The 26,920-nt window shown below is 44.4% G+C and overlaps 1 protein-coding gene across 4 annotated transcripts in view; it reads right to left on the reverse strand.

Annotated features, from left to right (window-relative positions):
• The window catches only part of wdr33 (WD repeat domain 33), a 178,254-nt gene that overhangs the window by 136,018 nt on the left and 15,316 nt on the right, over nt 1–26,920 (reverse strand). For 2 of the 4 annotated variants that reach the window (XM_072474881.1, XM_072474878.1), the window contains exon 2: nt 10,664–10,891. In XM_072474881.1, the coding sequence (XP_072330982.1) occupies nt 10,664–10,867 (204 nt within the window). In that variant the 5' untranslated portion in view covers nt 10,868–10,891. Of the gene's footprint in view, nt 1–10,663; nt 10,892–15,733; nt 15,874–17,571; nt 17,706–26,920 lie in introns of those variants that run through there. The other 2 variants (XM_072474879.1, XM_072474880.1) reach the window with 2 other exon arrangements.

A 26,920-nucleotide genomic window follows, 5' to 3' on the forward strand; every position in this document is an offset into this window, starting at 1 on the left:
AAAGCACTTTACAGCCAATGAAGTACTTCTGAAGTAGTCACTTATGTGACAGACGAAATGCGACAGCCAATGTAGGCACAACAAATCCCCACAAACTGCAATGTGGTAATAACCAGACATTCTGTTATTGTGATGTCAATTGTGGACTGAATATTGGCCAGGACACTCCTCTGTTCTTCTTCAAAATTGTACAATGGGATCTTTTACATTCACTTGAGGGAACAGGCAGTGCCTCAGATCAATGTCTCATACATAGAATCCCTAAAGAGAATGTGCAAACTCCACAGACGCTCACCAAAGGTTGGCATCGAACCCAGGTCCCTGACGCTGTGATGCAGAAGACAGCAACAACTAACAATGCTGCACTGGAGTGTCAGCCTTGACCTCTGTGCTCCATTTTTGAAGTGGGCCTTGAACCCACAACCTCTGACTCAGTGGTGAGCATGCTACCAACTGAGCATTGACTGTCACAAGAGGCTCAAATGGGACAGAGAATTAAAATGGCAAGCAAGCGCAAACTCCCAAGATCACACTTGCTGACTGAATGGAAATATTTCATAAAGCGATCACCCTATCTGCATTTGGTTTTCTGAATGTAGAAAAGACCACATCATGAGCAGCAAATACTAAATTGAAATAAATACAAATAAAATATTGTTTCACCTGGAAGTGTCTGTGGCCCTGGAAATGAGAAATGGAAGTGGTGAAAGGAGAAGTGGTGCATCTCCTGCGTTTCCACAGGAAGATGCCATGGGAAGAAGGTTTTTTTTGGGGGGGGCGGCAGATGATGATGGAAGGGCAAACCAGGGTGTTGCAGAGGTGACGGTTTCTTCAGATGGTGGAAGGGAAGAGGACAGGAAGATGGGTTTGATTAGGGCATAATGCTGGAGATGACAGAAGATGATCGTTTGAATATGGAGACTGGTGGGGTGGAAGATAAGGGCGAAGATGGTGAAAGATGTGAGGCCCTTGTCAAACACAGTGGAAGGCAAATTCTTGGTTTCAGGAAAAAGGCATTCTGGAAGCACTGGTAGGAAAGTAAGTATGGATGCAACAAAGGCAAAAAAAGAATGGAATAGAATCCTTCCAAAAAACAGGATGGAAACGCAACCAAAATAGCTGTGGAGGACTGTGGGCTCATGGTCAATATTAAGTGACAGCCTCTGCCCTGGAAGGGAACAGTTTGAGATGGATCCAAAGAAAAGGGATGGAATATTGCAGGAAGCAGCACCAATATGTTCAATGCAGCAGAAAGAGGGGCTGGTAGGTGGAGGCGTTGTCTCCACAAAGTAAAGGCTGGCTCACCATTCACCGGGGAGAACTGGCTCACAATGCCATCCTTGTCAGCAGGCTTAATGACAATGTCAAGTCTGGATCTGTGAGAATGGGGTGCTGCAAGTTCACTGGGAGATAAGGGGAAGAAAACAAATAACTGATATCATGGGGCAATTCCCAGTGAGGTCATTAAGAGAGAACGAGGCAAGAGGTGAAACACAAATTCCACAGATGGGAGAAAGATGCAGTAGGAAGATTTGAGGCAAAGTTGGTGTGCAGGCAGAGGATAACGAGTTCAACACTGTGTTAAGTTTGAAGTTCATTGAGATGAGGTCTAAAGGGGATGAAGCGGAGGGCTTGTCTTCGGGCTAACTGCTGCTGTTCACAGATGGCAAGGTCAGAGGGGATAGTGCAAGCCCAGCAAACGGTGAAATTGGAAAGAGGGATGGAGGTTAGAGGAAAGTGAAGGGGGAGAAGGATTCAGAGTCTCTTTGGCAATTGACTTGGTATTTGAGTTGTCATAGCTGAAACATAAGTTCTCTTAAAATATCATCCGAGGCAGCGGATAAAATGGAATTGTGGATGACAACTCTGAAATAGAGCGAGCCAGTTCTGCTGAAGAGAAAAGTCAGGAGCATGCAGATGTGATGCATGGTACTAAGTATGGATTTCAGGAAGATGTCATCTGCTTTGGTGGTATTTGTTGGGGGAGGAATGTTCAGCCAGGACACAGAAGAGCTCCCTACTCCATATCTGGCATGGGGTTTCCACACTTTGAAAATACTCCTGCAATACCAAAGACAGACTCCAAATTAATAATGACTTGATCCACCACTTGAGGGGGAAAAGATGGATTTATGTGGTGCCTTTCATTGCCATAGAAAGGTCTAAAGCACATATAATTTTTATAATAATCTTTATTTAGCTCTGTGGGCTAGACAGCTGGTTTTTGATGCAGAACAAGGCCAGCAGCGCGGGTAAAATTCCCTTACCAGCTTACCCGAACAGGCGCCGGAATGTGGCGACTAGGGGCTTTTCGCAGTAAATTATTAAAAGATTATTATTGTCACAAGTAGGTTTACATTAATACTGCAATGATGTTACTGTGAAACGCCCCTAGTCGCCACATTCGGGTACACAGAGGGAGAATTCAGAATGTCCAAATTACCTAACAGTACATCTTTCGGGACTTGTGGGAGGAAACCAGAGCACCCAGAGGAAACCCACGTAGACACGGGGAGAACGTGCAAACTCCACAGTGACCCAAGCCGGGAATCGAACCTGGGACCCTGAAGCTGTGAAGCAACCGTGTGAGCCACTGTGCTACCGTGCTATTTTACAGCCAATGAGGTTCTTTGGAAGTGCAGTCATAGTTGTATTGCAGGAAATGTATTTAGACACATCAAGCTCCCTCAAACCGCAATTTGATATGACCTATTTCAGTGTTTAGACTGATGGATAAATGTTGGCAGAACATTGGACAAAACCCCTCCACCTGTTTTAATACAGTATCCACGGGATCTTTTACATTCACCCGACAGAAGAGGCCTCATTTTTAATATTCGATCTGAAAGGCAGCACAGCTCTCCGTGCCGGGGTAAGCAAAAACAGGAAATACTGCACACTCACCACAGCAGGACTGACAGCATCTGTGGAGGGAGAAGGGAGCTACCGTTTTTGAGTCTAGATGACTTTTGGTCAAAGCTGGCAAAGCCAGGGGTTTTGTGCTCACGGCTCCAAAACTATTATTGCTCTTGCTCCACGTGGCTGATAGGTGCCAAGTACATTTTAAAAACTTCTACAAACAAATATCCACATGCTTTTTTTTGAATGTTCAGTTTTTGTGGCCCCTTTCCAAAAAACTGGCAACATTGTGTCAATTCACCAAACTAGTCTCATGAGAGTTCTGTGCATCTCTTTCACGGATGCAGTTAGGCATTTTCTGGTGCTCTGCTGAATCCAAAGATATGCAGGGATTGTCCTTGCTTGGGATTACGGGGATAGGGTGGGGGAGTGGACCTAGGTAGGATGTTCTTTCGGAGGGTTGGCACAGACTCGATGAGCTGAATGGACTCCTTCTGCACTATTCTAAAGAATCAACTATTTTCACCCAAGCTGTGTAGCAAAAAAACAAGCCACACTGGTGGCATTTATAATTATTTTGTTACATATATTTCTGCCTGAGACTGGTAAACTGTTGCATACTTCTGTTGGAATGTCCCATCTATTCATTCTCTTTTCTTTACCCACATCTCCTCCAACTCAACAACATCGCCTATTGACTGTGTCCAGTCAGCCTCAATCTAATTCACAAAGTTTGTGCTTTTTGCATTCAAATATCTAACCTGCATCAAAGGAATTGTTTGAATTTTTTTTTAAAATTTGTCACCGATCACAAAATATCCTTTTACACATTTAATTAATATCTTAAAAGGAAAAGATTAGAAATGGAATGATCAATAGAAACGTGTACATGCCCAGGTTACATTGAATTTTCAACTAGAAAACCTGACTTTCTTAGGCAGTATACAAGATCCTTAACATGATTGCAAAAATCTAGCTTAAAATAGCAAGACAGGCCGACACGGTGGTGCATTGGTTAGCACTGCTGCCTACGACGCTAACGACTCGGGTTCGATCCCGGCCACGGGTCATTGTCTGTGACGAGTTTGCACATTCTTCCAGTGTCTGCATGGGTCTCACCCCCACAACCTAAAGATGTGCAGGTTAAGTGGATTGGCCATGCTAAATTGCCCCTTAATTGGAAAAAATAATTGAGTACTCTTATAATATTAAAAACAAGAGCAACACAAGATAAAGGGGTATTTTTGTTTAGTCATGGGATATATCTGTCATTGGCAAGGCTAGCATTTATTGCTCATCCCTAAATGCCCTTTAGAAGATGGAAAAATGAAATGAAAATCGCTTATTGTCACAAGTAGGCTTCAAATGAAGTTACTGTGAAAAGCCCCTAGTCACCACATTCCGGCGCCTGTTCGGGGAGGCTGTTACGGGAATTGAACCGTGCTGCTGGCCTGCCTTGGTCTGCTTGCTAAACAGCCCCTTCAGTGGTGGTGGTGAACCCCCTTGACTGCTAGTCCATGAGGGTACTAGCACAATAACCTCGGGTAGGGAATTCCAGAATTTTGACCCAGTCAAGAAACAGTGATAGATTTCCAACTCGGGAAAGCGCGTGACTTGGATAAAAACCTGCAAGCTATATTGCCCTGATCCTTCGAGTGATAAACGGTCACGGGTTTGAGAGGTACTGCTTAAGCGGTTTTGGCAAATTACTCGTGCATCTTGTAGATGGTATACACTGCATACAAGTGCACCAGTGGTGGAAGGACAGAATGCTTAAGGTGGTAGATGGGGTGCCAAAGGAGCTGCTTTGTCCTGGATGGTGTCAAGCTTCATCAGTGCTGTTGTAGCTGCCTACATCCAGACAAGTAGCAAGTATTCCACCACATACCTAATTTCTGCGTTGTAGATGGGGGTCAGACTTTGGGAGTCAGGAGGTGATTCCCTTGCTTAGAATACTTAGCTTCTGGTCTGCTCTTGTCGCCAGTGTATTTATATAGCTGGTCCAGTTGTTACACCCCAGGAGATTGATGGTGAGAAATTCCATGATGATAATGTGTTGAATGTCAAGGAGAGATGTTTAAACTCTCTTCTTGGCGATAGCAATTGCCTGGCACTTGACTGGTGTGAATGTTACTTGCCATTTGACTTGTTTAGCATTCAGGCTTAGACTGATAAACTGTTTCATTAGAGCAGCGAATGCTCCTGGACACTGTGCAACCAATGAACAGCCTCCTCACCTCTAACCTTATGATAGAAGGAAGTTCGTTGATGAAGCTGAAAATGATTTAAGTCTAGAACACTGCCCAGGCACTCCTGCAGTGATATACCTGGAACAGAAATGATTAGCTTCCAACAATTTTCTTATGTGCCAGCTACTCAAGCTCTTCCCACGTCCCCCACCAATGCACAGAGACTTGAATTTTAGTACAGCTCCTCGATGTGGCACTGAGTAAAATGCTGCTGTTGTCAAGAGCAGATCCCATTGCCTTACCTCTGGAATTCAACTCTTTTGCCCATGTTTGGACCAAGGCTGTCTTGTTAGGTGAATTGAACATTCTGAATTCAACCTAAGTGTACCCGAACAGGAGCCATAGTGTTGGGACTGGGGGATTTTCACAGTAATTTCATTGCAGCGTTAATGTAAGCCTACTTGCGACACTAATAACGATGATTATTAATGAGGCCTGGTGTTTCGCCAGCTGAACATTAACTGCGCAGGTCATTGGTGAAATGTCTTTTGATAAAATTGTCAACAACCCCTTCTATCACACTGCTGACTGAGTAGACTGCTGGGGTGATAATTGGCCAGATTGGATCAGTCCTGTTTATCTGGATAATTTTCCATTTTGTCAGTGTTGTTGTGAGAATAGATCATCTTGGGACTAGTTCTGAAGAACAAGCTTTCATCCCTACATCAGGGATATTGTTGAGACCCATAACCTTTGGTGCATCCAGTGCATTCAGCGGTTTCTCGATAACCCATGGAGTAAATCGAATGGGCTGAAGGCTGGCATCCACGAGGGTAGGATCCTCAGATGATGGCTAAGATAGATCATCCGTCCGGCCCTTCTCGATGAAAATGGTGGTAGGTACTTCAGCCACGTCTTATGCACTCACACGCTGGGCTCTGATGTCATGGAGGATATGGATGCTCATGAAGCCTCCTCCCACCAATTATTTATTTGTCCACTTTCATTCACAACTGGATGCTGAAGCATTTAATAGCTTTGATAGGATCCGTTGATTGTTTTTGTTGGGTTATTTTACGGTAATGAGGCTGCTGAAATTAACAGCTAGAAAGGGTAATTTGAAGCCAAAAGACTAACATCGAGATGCTGTGATAGGAAGAAGGTTGAAGTGGTATTTGAAGGCGAGATCAAATGGTCTAAATGACTTTTCTCAACCAACTTTACCTTGACCCTTCTTTTCCTCCATGATCATTAAGTGCAGTTGCCATCAACAAAAAATTGAAATCAGGAAATTATGGGGGGGGAAAATAAGAAAAATAAGTAAAGTGTCAGAATCGGACTTCCCATTTTGTTGCAATTCGCACTGTATTTTATCAAGTGTTAAAATTCCAGTTTAGAGATTATAATTGCATCAAAGTAAACAGTAACTTTCTGGGTTAGGTGTTGTCTGGAGCCATAATAAACTTCTTACTAATACCTAAACACCTGGATTTACTCTGGGTGCTCTGGTTTCCTCCCACGGTCCAAAGTTCAGCAGGTTAGGTGGGGCTACAGGGTTAGGGTGGGAGTGTGGCCCAAAGTAGGGTGCACTTTCGGTGGGTAGGTGCAGACATGATGGCCCGAATGGTTTCCTTCTGCATTGTAGGGATTCTGTGAAATCTATGAAACCTACTTAACCTGTGAAGGCAGGTGCTGAGTAAACCTTTGCAGATAAAAATTAATGCTCCTAAGGGGATGGTGCATCATCAAAGTATGTTTAATCTATCTCCCACTTTTGTTTGTATATAATTGCAGTGTATAGCGGTTACATATTCTAAGATAATTGTGGTTTTGTGAATTTGACTTTAAAACTACTTGGCTGGAAATTGAAAATATTGAAATGGCACAACTTCTTCCAAATCCAGGCACACGAATGTTTGGTTCCAATCCCTCTTTGGATTTTGTTCTGAACATGTCAAAATGTAACTGAAAATGTTATGAGCACACAAAAAAGATTTCCCAAAGATGGACATAAATAACTGAAAAAACATGTGCAACTGCGTTAAGACTTTCACTATACTAGTTATATCATCATCTTGGTCATTATCTCAAATAAAGTTTGTGTTCTGCTGCTTTCTTATGAAAATATTAAATCAGTTTGAATAATAATTTTTGGTTCAAGTGCCATCACTTATTGAAGCACTGAGCACAGAAGGTCCTTTAGTCCCATCATGTCTGTGTTGGCTCTTTGTCAGGGCTATCCGATTACTCCCACTTCCCAGGCCAAGACCTCAGGTCTTCTTCATACGCCCTTCCTCCAAAACGTGGTGCACATTTAATTGATAGGAGGCAGTCTTAATTTTCACTGCAAGAGCTCTTCTGTGCACATAGTTTGCAGAGTGAACTAGTTGTAGCTTGCCATTTGGCTAAACTTATTCACTTAGTTAACAGAATGATAGCTTGTGAATGCCTCAATATTTCTTGCGCGAGCTTCTAGAAGTGAGACCACCTACATAAAACAGTGGTGGAAACATTTCTGCACATAGAAGACAATTACACATATTAATTTTCTTGTGATTTCTTTTAAGTTAGAAACCTTACTTCAGTCTGAAGTCCGCACCTTAGTGGGCTCAATTAGTGGGGGGAAAGATTTCTCCGAATGTTTTGTACAATCTGATCGTTTCACTTTTTGAAGTGGTAGCTTCTTGCTGACCAACAATTCTTCACTGATAGTTTATTATTCGGTTGCGATTTGATTGATGCACTCAGTGCTTGGGAACTTGTGATTTGTTGTATTACAAAAATGATTTGCATCAGACACTTACAAGTTTGTTGACACTTGGGTGATGACACATGCTTGATGCAAATATATTACTCATTTTTCAAGGATAAGGTCTGCTTTATTTTTACATAATTTTTTTTTCCAACTGCATTTATATAGCATCTTATCACAGGACATTTCAAACAACGTCGCACAATGAATTACATTTTGAACTGCAGTGATCTGTGGGCAGGAGTGGCACGAGTAACATCCCAGTTGACCCTGATGAATGACATACTAAATGTTCTTTTCTTGGTGACATTGGTTGAGGAGGGGTACGTAGAAGAGGACAACGCGAACTACCAGCTCTCTTTCAATGCCACTGCATCTTTAATAGCCAATTAAAAAAACATTGAGGCTTCAAAGTCATATCCAAAAATAAAGACCTAACACAGCGCAGCTCCTCAGAGTACTGTTCTCGAAAATAAGCTTAAATTGCACAACCCTCTGGCAGAACTCCAAGCCACATCTTTGAGCTGCAGGCAAGTGTTAACAACCTGATATCTTACTAATTAACTGCTATTGTTTGTAAAACTGATCTGAGTTTAACATATGAAAATACAAATGAAGTGCGGTCTTGTACGTGAGATGGTATTGAATCTGCTATTGGTAGGATCATTGATCATCTTTACGCAAAGGGCAGATTATCCAAACAAAGGTATGATTTCCAGACCGTGGGGGATATGGTCTGCTTGTGGCAAATGCCAGAAACCCTGAAGGAAAAAGATAGTTTTCCAAGAATTCCAAAATTGCAACAATTGGTGGCAGTGTGATGCACAAACTAGCAAGTCTTGAAGCTGAATTAACATGGCAGAAACCAAAAAAAAAATCTGAATTGGCTAACTTGGCCAGAAATAAAGGGAACACTGGTGTAAAGTTGTTTTCATTGACAAGGTCTCTACCTGAAATTAAAGTCTGCGTGTTTTAAAGACATAAAAACTAGCTGATCGATTCCAACATTCGGTGTTGCTGCATCAGTTGCAGTCTTTTCTTCCAATCTAGACTTATAAAAATAATTTATTTAATAATTTATCTGCTACTAGCTCCACAATTACTGATCCGCTGCTTGAAGGAGCAATGTTTGTTGCTTCTGCTGTAATTCTATCATGATACCAGCTCAGCGTCAATTCTGTTTGATGACAGGACAAGACACAAAACACAAATCAGAATTAAGTGTTAAGCCTCATCCCCATGTGTGATTTGTTTTTAAGTACAAAGGCAGCAACAGGAAGCTGCTTGGGCTTGTACCTATTGATGAAAATCATTTCCTTGTGGAATTGTGAAGCTTTCCAGATGAAATATTACCATTGGGACTGTATTTTTCAAGCACTGCAATTGTAGCAGACCGAAGAGGAAAAACTTTGAACCAAAAGCAATTAAAATTAGATTACAATAAAAGCTAAACTTCACTTCTTCCAAATTACATCCACACCTTCCTGTAGACATGCCATTTTAGTTAGCAAATTCATCAAGACACTAGTTCAAAACACCAACAGATTTCAGATACAGAAATGAATGGGAGCCTTTACAGTTCCAATTTCCAAATTTGGTTCCAGTCTGTCAGGGACACAAGATCACAATTCCCCAGTGGCAATGACTAGGTGATTATTCCAGTGTAGTGCTGCATCAATTCAGATGTCAATAAGGCAGAAGGTAAGGAACACACTGGCTCACAATGTGTTTGACAGGTTGAAACGTGTTGTCAGAGCTGGGTTGTGGCAAGCCCATAAATAAGGCAATGCAGTTGTTCCTTTTTATAACCTGTATTAAGCATTCATCTCACAGCTTAGTTGTTTCATTCCAACTGCAAGTGGCCAGTCTCCTGTCACATTAATGAAGTATTGTACTGTACATATATAGCAAAACACAACAGACCGTTGAAATACTATGGGGGTGATTCTCCCAAATGAAGCCCAAGTATTCGCGCCGTCGTGGCCCGGGTACGACCTATTCTGTCCCCCACAGGGGGCCAGCACGGCGCTGGAGCGGTTCACGCCGCTCCAGCCTCCTTTCCCGCGCCAACCCATGCATGCGCAGTTGGGCCGCGCCAACCTGCGCATGCGTGGGGGACTTCTTTAGCACACCGGCCCTGACTCAACATGCCATCGGTATTCAGGGGCCGGCCGCGCAGGGAAGTAGGGCCAGACCCCATCAGAGGACCCCCCCCCTCCCCCCACAGGCCGCCCCCCCCGCCGACCGTTCGTGCAGTGTTCCCGCCGGCATTGGCCACGGGGGGGGGGGGGGGGGGGGGGGGGGGGGGGGACGGCGCCAGCGGGACTCTGTCGTATCCGCGCCGCCAAGTGACCCATTCGGGCCGGAGAATCGCTGGCCCCTCCAATTCCAGCGGCCCACGCCAAACGCGCCGGCGCAAATGGCACTGATTCTCCGCACCTCGGAGAATCGCGCGCCGGCATCGGTACGTGGTTGCGGCGATTCTCCGGCCCGGCGCGGGGCTCCGAGAATCGCCCCCTATGAATCTCAAGAACTCTCAAAAGCACTGTAATATGTGAATAATAAAAAGTTTTCGGCAAGTGCCTAGATGTAATATGTGCTTAATTCAATGGACACAACAGTGATAGTTTATTGGGCCATTTACTGAGTGTCACAATACCATTCAAAGAACTGTGTATCTACCACCTTAAAGAAAGAGCATCTGAGTGTAGGAGTGACATTAGACATTTCGCTCAGTGTATCCCACATTATGTCTCAAATTTTGAAGAATCAGTGAAGTGGTTCCAAAACCTCTCCGCATGGAGTGCAGTACACTCCAACATAAGCTCATTCACAAATGGTCTCCCTGTTATTCTCATCTCACCTCTAAGAACTTAATAACAGATGGATTATAATCGATCGTCTTCCTGTTCACAGCCTTTCTCATGCGTTTGCCATCAAAGGTCAGTTGCTGCATAGCTTGCTGCTGAGCAAAATCTGGCCGCTTGTAAAAGGTGTGCCTTGGTCCTTGGTGCTGGAACCTCGGCATGTGAAAAAACCGAGGCGGTGAGGTTATTTCCAAAGCCATGATGATAAAATTTTTGTGACAAATCTGTAAAAAAAAAAATCCATATAAAAAGTCAGTTGAAGTTTTTACCTTTCATGTACTAACTTATTTGCACAATGTGCATCATGATTGTTTCCCTACTCAATACAGTAACTACAAACTGGCAACTTTTCATAACATTTTTCTGTTTCACACAGATACATCCAATCAGTGAACAAGATACTAATTCCACACACAATATCAAATGCACAACTCAAAATCAAAGGTTTATGCTCAAACAGAAACTATTGAGCAACATGAGATTCATGAACAGTTTCATTCAATAGTTAATGGGAATGGAGACACAAAATACTTGAATATCCATTAGGAAGTGCCTCGTGTTGTTCTGCATTAACCTTCAATACCAAATACTTCCAATTGTGTAACAGGCTTCATTAAGCACACCACATGGCTACTGTTCTTTTGACACATGGTTCTCTTTTTGAGTGATTAACTTTTTAACAGGTATATTTCTCAGAGTCAGTCAAGAATTCATATTCGTGTCAATGAAAAATCAGGTTCCAACTGGAACTGATTGACCTATGAGCTTACACTTTCTTTTATCCATAAAGCAGACAGGATTTTGTTTATTCGTTCATGGGGCACGGGCGTCGCAGGCGGTGCCAGCATTTATTGCCCATCCCTAATTGCCCTTGAGGGGTCAGTACAGAGTCAACCACATTGCTGTGGGTCTGAAGTCACATGTAGGCCAGACCAGGTACGGATAGCAGATTTCCTTCCCTAAAGGACATTAGTGAGTCAGGTGTGTTTTTACGACAATCGACAATGGTTTTGTCGTCTTTCAATTTCAGATATTTTATTGAGTTTAAAATTCCATCACCTGCCATGGTGGGATTCGAACCCGAGTCCCCAGATCATTACCGCTGGGTCTCTGGATTACTAGTCCAGCGACAATACCACTATACCAGTGCCTCCCCTGGATACATGATAGAACCCTCAATAAAACAGAGAGACCCCATAATCCCTGGAGAGTAGACAAATACAACTGCAACATACAAACAAAAATGGGACAGACACAAACAAGTAGTCATGTAATTTAGAAGTCAGTTAGCCTAACATATAGAGGAACAAGTGGTTGAGGGAACACTATGGTAGGCTGTAGGTCAGCCTTTGAAGAACAGGCTTATAGGAATTATTTGGGGGTTACTCAGTTAGTGGCCAAGGTGATTCAATGAAAGCAGTTTACTTGAATTTTAAATAGCTCATTCAACATTAGTTGACAATGTGACGATTCACAGAATGGATAAATTGCCCAAATGGATCGAGGCTTCAAACAGCACAAGACCCATGGATAAAGGCTGTGATGATCACCCCCATCTCAGATGCATAAAATACATAACATATATATAGTTCATTTAGCCCTTTGAGCCTGATCCGCCATTCAATAAGATCAAGCTTGATCTTTCTCCCTCAATTCCACATACCCACACTTTCCATATCCCTTAATATACAACAAGCTATTGATCTTGGTCCTGAATACTTCAATGACTGAGCATCCACATACCTCCAGGGTACAGAATGGTAGGCCAGGAGTTAGGCAATGACATTTCACCTCTGGAGCCAACATTCAAATCAGTTGAAACTGGTGGCATTGACCCTCTGCTCTGTCACTTGGTGATAATGGTAGATCTATTGGCTAAAGAGTGATTCCTTTTCCCAAATCATTAAACCAGCACAAACCATTAACACTTTGTACAAAAGATGTTTGCTCCAGATCCATCAGCTGGAATTAACCCATTAGGATGAAGGGAATCAGGAAATCAAAGACAAACATGCTACAATTCCTTGCAACTGAAATGTAAATATAACTTCTTACCATTAAGACTGGTTTTATTCTTCAATTAATTTAACAAATATTCCATAGCTTGAGGAATCAAGTGATTTTCTGATTCAGAATTTTATTAAACAACTTTTAAGGCACCCAAAACAAAGATATTAACGGAAATATCTATTGTGAAACTGACTGATGAAGACAAACAGCCTGTGTTTGATCCCCATTCTCTGCTAAATTAGGTAATCTATTTGTGCCAATGCTGGGGCACAGTCTGCTGGACCTGCCACCCCGAGTTTGCAAGACCCACAGTCACAGAGTGAAATGTGTGTGTGTGTGGTGTACAGGTCAGATTTAGTTGTAAACCCCTCCACAGTCTGTCCACAACTTGCTGTGTATGCTCACACAGATGAGGTATGAGCTGGCATCCATTAAACTGACCTTCAGCACAGATCAGTATCTTACAGGCACAATATCTCTCACTAAAAATCCTAGGCAATGTGCACCTTTGTTTTCACCTTTTCGGACTACAAATTCCCCATTTACACCGAAAATTGCAAATGTAACTTGTTGCAAGTCATCCCTGCCCTCAATCTGGGCACTGCATGGAAATTTATAATCAAGTTAAAAATATACAGATATGTTATGAATTTAAAATGGGACTGAATTACATCTTCATTCCCTGGTTAATTAGCCTCTGCCCTCAAACTCCACTTCATTTTAGCAAACCTTGTGCAACAAAAATGGAAAAAATGATTTAAATTATTTTACACACTTGCCCTGCCATATATCCGATACTGGGCTGTGTACATTCTTAAAATTGACACCAAATTCTGAACCAGTTTTACGCATCCAACCTACTCATCTACAAAACACACAGTAGAAGGTGCAAAAAATGTCCCAGGAATACATGAGAATCTAAAGATAAAAGGGATTGTGGAACTAAAAACAATGGCAACCACCAAGGACAAGGTACAGGGGAAAACATTGGAACGAAAGACTAACAAATCCCCTGGAGCTGATGGCCTGCATCCCAGTATCTTAAAATAAGTGGCTGCAGGGATAGTGGATGCATTGATTGTGATCTTCTAAAATTCCTGAGATTTTGTAACGGTCCCAATGGATTGGAAAATCACAAATTGTAATACTTCTGTTCAAGAAAAGAGGAAGGCAGAAAGCAGAAAATATTGGCCAATTAACCTGACCTGTAATATGAAATATGCGAGAATTCATTAGTGTGGTGATAATAGCAAGACATTCAAAAAATCTTAATAAAACCATGTTGGCTCTACCTGATTGTATGAAAGGGAAATAAGAGTTCTGAGAGAAAGTAACAGGCAAGACAGATCAAGGGGAACCTGTAAATGTGGTGTACTTGGATTCCCGAAAAGCAGTGATAAGGTGCCACAGCTAAGGTTACTTCACAAAATAAGAGCTCATGCTGCAGGGGGTAACATATTAGCATGGGTAGAAGATTAGATATCTAACAGGAGGCAGAAAATGGGTCATTTTTAGGTTGGCCAGTTGTAACTAGTGCAATACCACAGGGGATCAGCACTGGGGTGTCAACTATATCAGTGACTTGGATGAAAGGACCAAATGCATGGCAGCTAAATTTGCCGATGACAGAAAGATGGGTAGGAAGTTAAGAGGCCATAAGGAGTCTATATACTATATATATATATATATATATATATATTTATATATATATATATATATATATATATATATATATATATCCAAGTTGAGTGGGCAAAAATTGGCAGATGGAGTATAATGTAGGAAATGTAGATTTGTCCACTTTGGCAAGAATAAATGAAGGCCGACTGCCGAACTCTACATTCCAGGGGATCCGGGTGTCCTGGAACATTAATCACAAAAAGTTAATATGCAGGTACACAAAGTGATTAGGAAGGCAAATGGAATGCTGGCACTGATTGCAATGGGAAATTGAGCATACAAGTGGTGAACTGTTGCTACAGCTGTACAAGGCCTTGATGAGACCAGACCTGTTGCCCTGTACAGTTTTGGTCTCCTTAAGAAAGGGTATTATTGAATTAACACTTGAGAAGGTTCCTTCTCAACTGATCCCGGAGGTGAAGGAGTTGGCTTATGAACAAAGGTTGAGCCTGTATCCACTGTAATTTAAAAGAATGAAAGATGACTCATGTTGAGATGATGTTTCCTTTTATGGAGGCGTTTGGAACTAGGGGACACAGTTTAAAAACTACGGCTCTCCCATTAAACTTGGATCATTGAATATACTGAATGCCAAGTTAGACAGATTTTTGATCAACAATGGAATCAAAGGTCATTGCCAACAGCAAGGTAACCAAAACGGAGGCCATTATCAGATCAGCCATCATCGGATCAAATGACGGACTCGGCACAAAGGGCCAAATGGCCGACTGCTCCTACTTCATTTGTTCGAAAATACGCAGCCCAGAATGCAACATTCAAAATCACAAATTACATAGCAGCCAAAAATACTGCCACATGAAAATAGGATTGAATGGTTCTGCAATACATTCAAACAGAACTCGTGATGTTGTACTCTCACAGTACTAGCCCAAATGCAAGGTATCTCTCAAATCTTGCTTTTCTCATACGAATGAAATCCAACAAATTATGAGGTGAAACCACTCAGACACTACCTCACATGCCGGCCTCATATCTAATGTTCTTCACCTTTTTGTAGTTTCCCCCCCACTCCCCAAATCCCTACAAGGTGAAAACATTTTACACAACTACAGGGAAGCACTCAATCCTCGCTGTGCTGCAATAGCTTTTCAGAAACTTCAAATATGCATATCATTCTAAAGATAGTTAGTAATTTTATTAGTAAATCCACGCTCCCAAACATTTAATGCACAATTTTAGCATCTGCATCATAACTATGCCAAACTAAACTGTTCCAGAGTTGGCCTTACACACACTGAAAACAGAAATTGGAACGCATCGTTAGGATTTACTATCACTGTCACTAAATATGGTGTTTTATATCTGAATCCCAGTTTAATTGGCAAAAGGTTGAAATCTTATCTTGCATTTCTCACCTGACAGTGCTGGTTGCTTTTCTCCAGCTGACAGTACTGGGCTCTCTTCGACACTGCTCGCCAATGTTTCCGATACTACCTGAACAGCTGCTGGCCTGAAGGCTTGTCTTCTGCCCCCACAGTGCCCAATTCAAATATCTAATGAGGGCTCCTGACTATGCAAGCAGCCTGACCCGATGTGAAGACACAGACGTATTGGATTAATGGTTTTGATATGCTAATATGTCTGAAATGGGCAGATTTCATAATCTGTAACAAGTAAACAGAACAAGGTCCAAATAAGCAGCAAAGCCTTGGCACAAACACAGCATGAGTGCACAAGGACATTCAATGGAAAGCAGCATTTTCTCACTCTTATGCGGCTGTTATGCTTTCATCAACTTGCTGGAATTTTCCACATGTCTATTTAAAAATGTCTTGGCTCAATGATAGCCCCCACAACCAAAGCCAGGAAGTTGAGAGTTCAACACCCACTTGAGACTTGAGCACACGTTCTAGGGCGACATACTAGTGCAATATTGAGTGTGTGCTACATTGTCAAAGAAGCCACTTTTCAGGTGAGATTTTAAACCACGGCCTCTCTGCTCTCTCAAGTGGATGTAAGGTTTCTCATGGCACCATTCAAACAACAACTGAGATCGCCCGAAGTCCAAATCTTGGCCAATTTTTATGTTAATCACTTTGACGAAAACTATCATTTGTCTCATTCCTGCTATGCGTAAATTGGCTACCATGTTTCCCTACGTTAAAACAGTGACTGACGTTCAAAATTATTTAATTGGCTGCAAAACACTTTGGGATGTCCTGGAGTTGTAGAAGGCACTATAAATGCAACGTCTTTCTTCCTTTGAAAAAGCATCAACTGCAATGTTCCCAAAGAGAACAGCAATTTCTTCAACTACAATAGGAATCTCAGCTTTAAATAACCCAGAATTTTTTTTCTCAGCCTCGAGTGTTTATTTAACAGCAGCAATTTTTATTGGTCAATATTTCAGCACATAATCAAAGCCAGCAGGCAAGGCAAGGTACTAAATGCCAGAGCAGCCAGCTTTCAAGTAAGACTTCAAACCAAGGTCCCACAGATCGACACAGAACATTGCCTGGCACTATTTGGAGTACATTTCAGTGACCTGGTTGCCATTCGTCCCTCAACCAAAAACACAAAACAAGCTACTTCACTGTCTTTGTATGGACCAAGCTGTGTATAAATCAGCTAGCTGCCAGTTATGCTTCTGTAACACTCTAAAAGTGATATACTGGCTGTGACGCACTTTAGAGTGTCCTAAGGACATGAAAGGATATAAAGGCAACTTTCATTTTATCCCGAACAATCGTTTAAGTTAGGTTTTCCTAATGTGTGTTACATATGCAAACTTGGTATGTTTTTAGAGTTGCAGATGCCATGCCAATACCACCATATCTGGATAGCTGAGGTACCAAAGTAGTTGGCAATTATTCTATGAATATATTGAAACATTCAGCTGTAATAATTGAAATTTACCCACAATCAAAATTAACTCATTTATTCTTCTAATTTGCAGAATCAAAACTTCGGGATCGATAGAGATTTCACTTCATCACTGGTCCCAATAACCAGTGTACAAACAGTATTTATATTGTAACAGAAGATTACTTCACAAGTACACCAAGAAGGCAAGACTTAAATAAGCAGCATTGGTCAATTAATGACTGCAAATCACACAAGATAATGTTTGAGACAGTTTTGTGTCAGGTACATCAGTAAGAGGAGCTGAAGCTGGGGGAAATGGATTAAGATTAAATAATGACAATGAGAGGGACAGTGAAGGCATAGAGCAATTTTGAAGTGATGCACTCACTCAATAGGCCATCTTCTAAGTTGTCAACTGGCAGCTCAGAGTGATTTTGTAAATCTCCAAATGCTACATTTTGAGATAGGCTCGCTCCAACTGACTTACTCAATGTTTGGGATCATACACTAGCAAGGTGTAGACTGAAAAATAAGAGATAAGAGCCAAAGTCAGCTTTGATATGCATTCTATTTGAAAAATTACATATGAATAAAGGGAAGAAAATCTGACTAAATTATTGTACAATTGACTTGTCTGAATCGCTATTAAAATATTTAAATTGGTTTTTCTTCCATGAAAACTCCTAAACAACAAATTCAAAATATTTTTGTCTGCTATCTCCTACTCTAATTCCTTGTATCCTAGGGTGCAATCTAACTGTTTTTATCTCTATTGCTTGCACTAATCATTGATGTAAAGTTCTCAGTTTCCTTTCTTTCTCAATTCTACCTTTTCTGCAGCTGTTACACACACACCGATGTTGGTTGATTGTTCCAATACAAGCAAGTTATGCAATCTGATGTGCAGTAGAATCCAAAACTGACCTGATAAATCTATTTCCGTTATGTTTAATACTTTCCCAGTATTTAAGGAAATTGGGGTTACATTGCGCACCCAAAAGGGTGATCTCTGCACATCTTCTGCTTTCTTCTTCAACCTCACTCATGGGACCTGAAGCCCTACTCAAAGGTCTGACATGCTAACAACCTTGTCTGTGCTTCCAGCCATGAAAAGCTAACAGCATAAACCCTTGCCCCCAACTTCCTATCATCAGCAGGAACAAAGTAATCATGCAGACTGATTTTCAGATCAACAGGACAATAACATTTCTACTCTCTATACCTACTCTGTTTCTCCAATCACACCTACTTTTGATAGATACAGCTCACGGGCTGAAATTAGGAATATATATATAGTCTTGTGAAAATGTATCGAAATTGTTATTTTTTTGGTAAATATTTTTATTGAGCATTTTAAAATTTATATACAAATAGAAAAAAAAATCAAAAAAGAACAGCCCCCCTAACCCCCATCCTCCCCCTCACAGCGGACAGTGACCAGCTCTCTAAAATACATAACAGTTGCCATCTTATATAAAACCTCCCCAATCGACCCCCTCAGCATATATTTCTCCAAATACAAAAATTCCAGGAGGTCCCCCAGCCACATGGAGGCAGAGGGTGGAGAAGCTGACCTCCACTCCAGCAGAATCCTTCTACGAGCAATCAGTGAGGCAAAGGCTAAAACATCTGCCCTGCTCCTGCCTGTAACTATGGCAGCTCTGACACACCGAATATGGCCTCCAGTGGACCCGGCTCCAGCTCCCTGTCGAAGATCGCTGACAGGGGCCCCAAATGTTGACCAGCTTAGGACATGCCAGGAACATATGTATGTGATTTGTTGTGGCCCTCCCACACCACTCGCACTTACCTTCTACCCCCTCAAACCCCCGACTCATCCTTGCCCTCGTTAAGTGTGCCCGATGCCCCACCTTCAGTTTTATGAGCCTGAGCCTTGCACACGGCGACATGGCGTTCACCCTCCTTAAGGCCTCACACCTCACCCACTCCTCAACCTCACTCGCTAGTTCCTCATCCCATTTCGCCTTAACCCCCTCCAGCGAGGCCCCGTTATCCTCCAACCCGCCCAGCGACTGTACCCTGTCCACTAACGAGGCAGACGGCGCAACCGGAAAACTCAAATAAATGCTCCTCGCAAAATTCCAGACTGGCAAGTATCTGAACGCCTCCTACTGCCCGAGCCCGTACCAAATTGTTATTTTAACTCTCACGTTTGTGACATCTCGTAACATTTTACCCATTAATTAACAAAATTTGATTTATTCAGCCACTGTAAATCAGTGATTCTGATAATGTACATTACACTATAAAATAATCCTCAGATAACAGCAACATAGGGGGGTGAGCGCATAACTTTGTGCTGGTGTACAGTCAATGCATCTTCCTGCAATCCAACTGGTGCTGAAATGACTGCTTCAGTGTTTTTAGCAGATGGTAAGGAATGAGGTGAAGAGAATATCAGTGTATGTGTGTAGTGGCTGAAGGCTCTACCACCAATGAGTAACGGTAGACATGTTATAACCATAGCTAGATAGCTGATGGGACACAAATGGATCATGTACTGGAAAAGAGTGGACTGTACTGCTGATCTCTGCCTCTTTTCTACTCCCTTCTTTCTGGCAGTCATGTGTAACCCTGTATGACCAACAGCCACTTCACACTTGATGTTGGGATCCATGCTCCCAGTCTATCATCCTTCGTCAGGTCACCTCCATCGGAGTAGAACAGCAACAGGTTAGTCAATCCTCCCAGGTGAACAAATAGCATTCCCAACAGTCTTCTGTGAGCCTGAGGCAAGAGTTCCCCACACCTCACCTGCCCACTGTAAACACTAGGTGAGTCGGCATCACTCAATCCTGTATTGTAGAACCTGTATTGGGCTCCCATTGGGTCCTACACACCAATGATAAGCAAAACACTGGGATGGCTCAACTAGGAATGCGGAGTACTCCACTTTGGTTTTGTAAAAATCCCTGTATCGCCAGATCTGCCATGTTTTTCATGGTAGTTGTAATGCCTAATAAAGCCTTTACCATTATGAGCAGATCCATGGTAACAGGAGACAAATTTCTGGAACAAGGAAGAAAGGGGAACCAGTAAGTTTTCAATGCTCTCTTCATATTACGGTAGCACATTGGTTAGCATTGTTGCTTCACAGCACCAGGGTCCCAGGTTTGATTCCCAGCTTGGGTCACTGTCTGTGCGGAGTCTGCAGGTTCTCCCTGTGTCTGCGTGGGTTTCCTCCGGATGCTCCGGTTTCCTTCCACAAGTCCTAAAAGACGTGCTGTTAGACGAATTGGACATTTTGAATTCTCCTTCTGTGTACCCGAACAAGCGACGGAATGTGGCAACTAGGGGCTTTTCACAGTAACTTCATTGCAGTGATAATAAATATTATTATATTCTTTGCCAATTTCAGTGAGAGATTCCCTACTCTCCAATCCGAGGGTCACATCCAATCCGAGGGTCACATCCAATCTTTCATCCACATTCAGTAATTCAGTAAAAGTCAAGATCATTGCTCAATGCAAAGTGGACAACAATTGCAAGACAATACATAAGACAATGAGCTGAACGGATTCAAAGCTTTGTTCGCCAGTCCATACTATATGTAAAACTGCAACCCTCCACTTCTTCCTGACCGGAGGTCAACGCTCTACTGTGGCTCCTTTCCCCAGTTTTAAAACCAAGACTGCCATGTCCTCAAACTACCTACTCATTCTCAATAGGGTAGAGGAGCAATGGACCTGGAGTACACACTCACAAATCATTAAACATAAGAATGCATTGTTAACAAGATCATAAAAAGCAAAAAGAACATTGGGGGTTCATGTCTACTGGAATGGAATTGCAAAACAGAGGTTTTGGTAAATCTGTATAGACTGTTAGCCTGCATTTGCACAGTTTACAAAAAAAGATATTGAATCAGTGAAATATGTACAAGGAAGATGCAGACCATGCAATAAGCATAATACCCAAACAACAACAGTCCAGACTTCATTTCATAAGAAAAGTGATGAGAGCTGATTTAATAGAGGGTGATCTAAGGGGTTCAGTAGGGTAGGCATAAACAAGATGATTCCACTTGGGGAAGGAGTTCAAAAATAGGAATCATAAATTTTAGTTACTGATAAGTCCAATGGGGAATTCAGGAGAAACTTATTTATCCAGAATGATTAGAATGTGAAATTTGTTGCTAGTGATTAGGGGGAAGCTAGGAAGATATAGGCTGTAAAAATGAATAGACAGTTTTGCTAATAGGGTTAGATGAAGTAGGATGGCATGGAGTTCAAGTGGAGCCTAAACACCAGCACAGAATATTTCAACCATGCAGCTTGTTTTGATGCTGTAAATTCTAGGCCGAACAGAGGTCAAAAAGTGATAACTGAAAGCAAGTTAGAGGAAAAAGGCAAAAAATTACAAAATTAGCTTGCTTTCATTCCCCTTAACCCAGCAGCTGCCTCAGGTACAGTGCCAAGCTGTGACCAGCAGATTATCCATAACATCTAGTACACATTATAAATGCATGAGTACAGTGTAAACATTGCTGCCCTGCTCTGCAGCATCTGCCATGATTTAGTGCCTGATGGGTCTAATCAATAAGTACAGAATGAGTAGGAAGGTGCATTGCAGTGAACACCTGTTTGTACAGCATGAATGCAATTCTACCAAGGCTGGGGTTGCTAAAAGACAACTTATATTTATTCAGATGCCACCTTTAACATAATAAAACATCCCAAAATGCCTCCCAAGAGTGCTATAAAGCAAAATTTGACGTATCACAGGTGAAATTAGGGTGCATGACCAAACATTTAGTCAAGATCATGAGTTTTAATGGGCTTCTTACAGGAGGAAAGCGAGGTAGAGGACAGATAGCTGGAACAGTACTCCAGATATTAGGGTCTATACAGATCAAGGCATGGCCATCAATGGTGCTGCAATTAAACTCGGGAATAGTCGAGAGGTCAAAATTATAGTGCAGACTTCTCAGAGTTGAGCAAGAGGAGGAAATTACAGAGGTTGGGTGGTGGCAAGGCCATGTAGCGATTTAAAAAGAGGGATGTTAATTTTAAAATCAAGGCACTGATTAACAGAGCTACTGCAGGTCAGCAAGCACAGGGGTGATGATGAATGGCACTTAATACAAGATAGGACACGGGCAGCAAAGTTTTGATTACATCAAATGGATGGCAGGAGATAGCCTCAGTCGCCCAGTCCCACTGAGCAACACGAGGAAATAAGAGTCTGGTGTCTATAGTTGGGAAAAGCACTATCTTACACACCAATATATTAATCTTCCAGCAGGGACCCGATGTCAATAAATGTCCCACAACGGTGGGAACCCAGCTTGAGGAGCTATCAGCAATCTTCCCCGGCAGGCAGGACCTGCCCTCCTTTGGTGTTTTTTCCCTTTTCTATTTTATCAGATGGAATTACGAAGCCATTTTTTCAGGCCAACTGCAGTACAGCTTCAGGTGATGTTGAGCACTGCATTTGGCCCTTGGTCACAATGAACTTATGGGATTGAAATATACTCATGACAAATGCAGGAGACTTGACCTGCCACAGATTTTGTTGCAGGCGCTGAATAAATAAAATCTTTCTGCTCTGATTCAGAGATTAATTTTATGTCTAAATGGTACTGAGAGAATTTAACTAACAAACAGGATTAGAAACGGCAAATCAAATTAAAACCAACAGCCAGTAAAGATACACAGACCAGAGGAAAAGCCTGAAGATGAGGCCACAGAGAAAGAAACACTGAATTTCAGCAAAGGGCTGGAGAACCTGATAAAATACTAAAACCAGCGACAGCAAAAAGTGATAACTTCAGTTCTTTTACCGTGCATGGGGAAGATGATAACAGAAATATTTCAATGTGACACTGAGCAAGTAGCAGAACAGAAAACAAAGGGTCGTGGTCAACGGTTCACTCACTGGTGCAAAATGCGGTGTGGTGTTCCACCGTGATCAATGCTGTTCACTAGTTACATTAACACTATGTGGACTTGGCAATTGGAAGAACAAGTTCAAAATTTGTGGTGACACCAATTCGGGGCATAGAGTTAATGGGGAATGCAATGCAACATTAATAAATTTATGGAGAACTTCCGGTTGCGGCTATGCGGAGCTAAGTCGCACGTTCGGCAGCTCCCGACAGAAACGGACTTTTGGGCTCTTTTTAGGGCCCCCAGCGGCATTTGTTCGACGGTTCCCAGTGTGGGAAGGTGATAGTAACATTTCTCCGGCACTGTATGGATTGGACCAGGAGTGGAGCGGTGAAAAAAGTAGTTTTGGAGCAGCGGAAAGTGCGAGGGAGGAAAATCAAGATGGCGGCGGGTGGAGACCAGGCAGCGTGGACGCACTGGTCGCAGGAACAGCAGGAGTTTCACGGAATTGAAGGCAGAGCTGTTGGAACCGATGAAGGCTTCGATTGACAAGCTGCTCGAGACTCAGAAGGCCCAAGGGGCAGCGATCCAGGAGGTGCGGCAAAAGGCCTCGGAGAACGAGGACGAGATCTTGGGCCTGGCGGTGAAGATAGAGGCGCACGAGGCAATGCATAAGAAATGGCAGGAGAAGTTGAGGACATGGAAAACCGGTCGAGGAGGAAGAACCTGCGGATTCTGGGTCTCCCGAAGGGAGTGGAGGGGTCGGATGTTGGAGCATACGTGGTCACGATGTTGAACACATTGATGGGCGCAGGGGCCTTCCCGGGACCCCTGGAGCAGGAGGGGGCCCACCGAGTCCTAGCGAGGAGGCCCAAGCCCAACGTGCCGCCGCGGGCGGTGCTGGTACGGTTCCACCGCTTCGTGGACAGGGAGTGTGTCCTAAGGTGGGCAAAGGAGCCGAGAAGGGCAGCACGGTGGCACAGTGGGTTAGCCCTGCTGTCTCACGGCACCGAGGTCCCAGGTTCGATCCCGGCTCTGGGTCACTGTTCGTGTGGAGTTTGCACATTCTCCCCGTGTTTGCCTGTGTTTCACCCCCACAACCCAAAGATGTGCAGGGTAGATAGGTGGATTGGCCACGCTAAATTGCCCATTAACTGGAAAAAATGAATTGGGCACTCTAAATCTACAATTGAAAAAATAATAATTTTTTTGAAAGGGGCGGAGCAGCAGGTGGGAGAATGCAGAGGTCCGGATATACCACGACTGGAGCGCGGAGGTGGCCAAGAAGAGGGTCGGGTACAATTGGGCGAAGGCAGCTCTGCATCGGAAGGGGGTGAAATTTGGAATGTTGCAGCCGGCGAGACTGTGGGTCACTTTCAAGGACCGCCACCACTACTTCGAGACGCCGGAGGAGGCGTGGACCTTTATCCAGGCTGAAAAGTTGGACTCGGATTGAGGGTCGGTTGCGAGGGGATTGATGTGATTGTTGTGTTTTGGGGGGGTGGGGGGGGATGTTCTGTTCTGTTTGGTACTGTTTTCTTTTTGGGTGCTGGGTGGGGTAGGGTGAAATGGTTCGTAGTGGGGGTTTGGTGAGAGTGTGGGTGTCGGTGGTTGGAAGAGGGGGCCCCTTTTGGGGTGGGGGGGGGCCGAGGTGGGGGAGCTGAGATCAGGCCGCGAAAGGGAGCTGCGCCTGAGGGGGCGGGGCCGGCTTGGTGGAAAGCGCGGGTTTTTCTCCCGCGCTAGGGAATGGGGCAGGGTCGGGGGGTGGTGGTGCTGGAGAGGAGCGCCCGCTGATGGACAGGAGGGGGGAGGGGAATGATTCTCACACTGGGGGGGGTCGATGGAGTGGCGGGAGCAGCCGGGGTCAGCAGCAGTCAACTGATTTACGGGAGGGCTATGGGGGGAGCAATGCAGCTAGGGGGGGGGACCTAGCTGGCGGGGGTGGGGGAAAGAGAGAGGGGGAACTGGGTTGCTACTGCATTGGCCAAAGGGGAGCTGGAGCTTGAAGAGAGTCGGGGCGCGGGTCTGCCGCTGGGGGGAACGGAGAGTGCGGGATGCGTGGGCACGTGGCTGGCCTAGAAAGGCAGATGGCTAATCGGTGGCCGGGGGGGGGGGGGGGCAGCAGCCCCCTGATCCTGTTGATAACTTGGAAGGGCCTGAACGGGCCGGTCAAGAGGGCCTGTGTGTTCGCGCACCTGAAGGGACTGAAGGCAGATGTGGTCATGCGCCAGGAGACGCATTTGAGGGTAGCAGACCAGGTTAGGCTGAGAAAGGGTGGGTAGGGCAGGTTTTCCACTCGGGGTTGGACGCAAAGAATCGAGGGGTGGCAATTTTGGTGGGGAAGCGGGTGTCGTTTGAGGCGCTGAGCATCGTGGCAGACAATGGAGGTAGGTATGTGATGGTGAGTGGTAAGCTGCAGGGGGTGCGGGTGGTATTAGTGAATGTATATGCCCCGAATTGGGACAATGCCGGATTTATGCGGCGCACGTTGGGCCGGATTCTGGACCTGGAGGCAGGGAGCTTGATAATACGGTGTTGGATCCAGCATTGGACCACTTAGATCCAGGACGGGTAAGAGGCCGGCGGCAGCCAAGGTGTTGAGGGGGTTTATGGACCAGATGGGAGGAATGGACCCATGGAGGTTTGTTGGGCCCGGGGCCAGGGAATTCTCTTTCTTTTTCCATGTCCATAAAGCCTACTCCCGGATTGACTTCTTCGTTTTGAGCAGGGCGTTGATCCAGAGGGTGGAGGACACGGACTATTCGGCCATAGCCATCTCAGACCATGCCCCGCACTGGGTGGAGCTCGAGCTGGGGGGGGGGGGGGAGAGGGACCAGTGCCTGCTGTGGCGCCTTGAGGTGGGTTTGCTGGCGGATGAGGTGGTGAGCGGGCGGATCTGGGGGTGCATTGAAAGATACCTAGAGGTGAACGATAATGCGGAGGTGCAGGTAGGGGTGGTCTGAGAGGCGCTGAAGGCGGTGATTAGGGGAGAGCTAATCTCCACTAGGGCCCACAAGGAGGGGAAGGAGAGGAGAGGGAGAGGTTGGTGGGGGAGATTTTAAGGGTAGATAGGAGGTATGCAGAGGTCCCCAAGGAGGGACTACTCAAGGAGCGACGAAGCCTCCAGGCCGAGTTCGACCTGTTGACTACCAAGAAGGCGGAAGTGCAGTGGAGGAAGGCGCAAGGGGCGGTGTATGAATACAGGGAGAAGGCTAGCCGGATGCTGGCACACCAGCTTCGGAGGCGGCGAGGGAGATTGGGGGAGTTAGGAATAAAGGGGCAAACACGATGCAGAGTGCGGTGGGAATAAATGGGGTATTTAGAGACTTCTATGAGGGGCTGTATAGGTCTGAGCCCCCGTCGGAGATGGGGGGGATGCGTCGTTTTCTGGACCGGCTGAGGTTCCTGAGGGTAGAGGAGGGGCAGGTGGCGGGGCTTGGGGCACCGGTAGGGCTGGAGGATCTGACTAAGGGGCTGTGAGTATGCAGGCGGCGAATGCACCGGGGCCAGATGGGTTCCCAGTGGAATTTTACAGGACGTATATGGACCTGTTGGGCCCACTACTATTGCGGACTTTCAATGAGGCGAGGGAGGGGGGGGGGGGGCCCTACCCCCGACCATGTCCAGGGCGCTGATCTTGAAGCGGGAGAAGGACCCTTTACAGTGTGGGTCGTATAGGCCAATCTCGCTCCTCAACGTGGATGCGAAGCTGTTAGCGAAGGTGTTGGCTACCAGAATTGAGGACTGTGTTCCGGGGGGTGATCCATGAGGACCAGACGGGTTTCATGAAGGGAAGGCAGCTAAACACCAATGTGCGGAGGCTCCTAAATGTAATCATGATGCCTGCAGTGGAGGGGGAAGCGGAGATAGTGGCGGCTATGGATGCGG

This window comes from Scyliorhinus torazame, chromosome 14 (genome assembly GCF_047496885.1).
Source record: "Scyliorhinus torazame isolate Kashiwa2021f chromosome 14, sScyTor2.1, whole genome shotgun sequence".
Taxonomy (NCBI): Eukaryota; Metazoa; Chordata; class Chondrichthyes; order Carcharhiniformes; family Scyliorhinidae; genus Scyliorhinus; species Scyliorhinus torazame.